General features: G+C 36.8%; 1 protein-coding gene across 1 annotated transcript in view; it reads left to right on the top strand.

Annotated features, from left to right (window-relative positions):
• Positions 1-2838: 2838 nt before the first annotated feature.
• Positions 2839-3045, top strand: part of stip1 (stress-induced phosphoprotein 1) — an 8145-nt gene continuing 7938 nt past the window's right edge. Inside the window, exon 1 of the mRNA XM_005749538.1 lies at positions 2839-2973. Coding sequence (XP_005749595.1) covers positions 2965-2973 — 9 coding nt within the window. The 5' untranslated portion in view covers positions 2839-2964. The remainder of the gene's footprint in view (positions 2974-3045) is intronic.

Genomic DNA, 3045 nt, shown 5'->3' on the forward strand with positions numbered 1-3045 from the left:
TTTTTTTGGTAATATTGTATTCAAAATGATTATACATGTATTAGCTGTGGTCAGAATTTTAGATGCAATCAGGAAAGGTCATGAATGTCATGGTAATTTGTGGTTTTTAATCCTTTCTTTGAACTGTTCTTTTTCCAGCATCCCTTTTTTAATGACTTTAAAAAGTTTTAAGTTCTAATTTATTTTGGATTTTTTTCTAATACACACTGGGTCAAATGTGTACATACAGGCTCAAATACAACAATACACCCACCCTGATATGGGTGAAAGGTTTGATAGCTGTCATCAACCATCTGTCATAATTCTGACTGAATTTTTAACCATAATTCTTGGCAAAATTGGTAGAATTTGTTAAATTAATTAAATTTAAAGTCATTAAAGATGTATGTAGTGCAATAATTCCACTCTGGAAAAACAGTTCTAAGAAATCATTAAACGTGCAAAGCTATTATCACATTCATGAGTGTACTGTATCTTCTGACCACAACTGCACGTGACATAATTTTAAAATTCCAGGTTAAAAATAATTCTAATAAAAGCAGGTGATATTTTAATAGTTATTTGGCCGTCACCTGATGCACATGTTATGTGTTATTATACCCATAACGATAAATAATAATATAATGATAAATTAGAATATTTGCAGCAATGATTAAAAAGCAAAGTTTTTCTGTTATGTTTTGCATCAGAAGCTTCAAAAGTTCACATTTATGCACTATAATTGTTGTCAATCATTAACAATAAATAGGAATCAAAGTTTAATTTGACCTAGATAAAAACTGACCTTTAGGCTGTCAGGCTGGCCTTTATTTAACCAACTTGTATTACCTCCACAGACATAAATTACATTACTGCACATTCGTTAGGAAACTATAACAGCAATATGATGACTGCAGGTGTTTTGTCCTTTAAGCAAAGTGAAATTTTACATTCATGTTGTTAAGATCACAATAGTTGCAACATTATTATCCTCACAACAAAAGATGAATATGACTGAATTCTGGATGTGCAGAACATGACTGCAGTGGAATATAAAGCAAGTCACGACTCAGTGAAGGGAAATAAACATGCAGATTATAACATGATTAGCATTTCACACAAGCGGAGACAGAAACAGTAGGATGTGTGTTTATTTGTGTGATAACAGCAATCTGTTTAACCCTGTCTTCCAGTAGATGGGGGAGTGAGACAAAGAGCAAACTAACAGCCAGCGGGCTTCCTGTGTTACTTTTTAAACCTACTTCCACACACAGCTGTCATTCATTTCTCTTAGTGTGCTGTTTACCACAGGAAAACATGGATTTCTCATCCTTACCCAAATCCAAAGAACTAGAATGTAAAATTTGCGTTATAAGCTTCGCCTCATTTGCTAAAGTCTTTGCCATGGTGAAATGTGGATGCTATCAGTCCTGGTGGTGTTTCAGGAGATGAAAATCAAATGAAAATGAGGCCATCTTGGGGTGAGTGCAGAAGAAAGGACGCGGGCAAAGGTTTACAGCAGTGCCATCTCTGCTCTTGGTTTTGTGTAGTGCCTGAGGCTCAATGTGCTGTGAGTTCGAAGGCCACCTTTTGATCTTGGCTTCTATGTTTTGACTTTTCTGGCTTTGTGAATCCATAGCAACAGCAGCACCGATGGTCTATTCAGAATGTCTTCCACGTCCTCTTGATCCATTGAGAAACTCTTTGATCAACAGATAATTTGTGAAGCTGAGACTTTATTCCAGGTGAGAAAAAAAATCCTAATCATTTCAGCTCTGCTGGGATTCCATAGAGACAGTGACAGTGCAAATGTTTAAAAGCAATTGGAAATGAAATATTTACTGGGATTTGTTCATACATGTTTACTAGGATAATATAATACTGTTGGTGATGAATTCAGAATCCCACAGTTTATAATGAATAAGGGCAAAAAACCTCTATCTAGTTCCCTATTGTAAAATCCTGTTTCTAAAAGGTTATGGATTAAAAAACAAAACACAGAGCAACAAATTAAACAAGAAAGAAAGAAATAGGTTTTGGCCTCTTTATGGAAGAGCTTACAACTAGTCTTTCTGAATAAAAATGGGGATGGTTTATTACCCTGCAAAAGTCCACTGGTCCAAATAGTTAAACGATTTAAGAGTAAAATGGCAAAAGAGATTTCATCAGTAGCAGGAATGTCAAACATAAAGCCAAGGTGACCAGTTTTGGCCCAGCAATGGGTGTGCCATAATAAAACTGTGTGTTTCAAAAATGTTACACCTTGTCCAGCTGATAAAGAGCTCCCCCACACAGACCTGTCAGGCACTGAAAACATAGGGCGGAGGGGAGCAGGCCCCAAAGTGTAAAGATAAAGATCCCAAATAGAATGTTAAAAGAAGAGGCAATTACAACATAACAAATCCCAGCTTCACTGTAGTCATGTTGATTGCATGCACATTTTTTCTTGACCTTTTCCATAGCACCCCAGCTTTTCTTCTTCTTCTTGGAAACAGGGATCTCACACAGTCCAACCTAATCACTAAACAGCAGACTCATTAACTCGTAGCCTAGTGCAACTGTGGGTCAGTAACCCTGAGATTTTGTCTTGGACATTGTCTGCATGTGGTGTTTATCTGTTTTAGTGTGCCAAAGATAAATAGATACAAACATCACAGGCTTTAAATAAGTTGCTGGTCTAAATAATATTTTGAATGAATGTTAATTCATGTTAATATGTTTATGCCCTCACTTCCAACCACTTCCTCATCTCTGTGCTGCACAGAGAGCCAGTAACACATCTTGTGTAACGTAGCACTGGGTTTTCGCTCATCTTCTGGAAGTTTCAGCTACGGTGCTATATATGTTCCTCAGATTCCCCTCACGGGTACACTCATCTGGAAGCTGATTACGGATTTTCTACCTCCCAAACTGGCAACCTGCATGTTGTTGAGGGGGAGGCGCTAGTTCACAGTAGTTTCTGGAAAGGAACCTCATGCTTACACCATGGAGAAAGTGAGTGTCCTGCTACTTATTTAATAATTATGACTTTCTAATTGGCATATGTAAGACATATTTGTGTATTCA

Source organism: Pundamilia nyererei, unplaced genomic scaffold (assembly GCF_000239375.1).
Source record: "Pundamilia nyererei isolate P.nyererei 1_Seehausen unplaced genomic scaffold, PunNye1.0 scaffold00249, whole genome shotgun sequence".
Taxonomy (NCBI): domain Eukaryota; kingdom Metazoa; phylum Chordata; class Actinopteri; order Cichliformes; family Cichlidae; genus Pundamilia; species Pundamilia nyererei.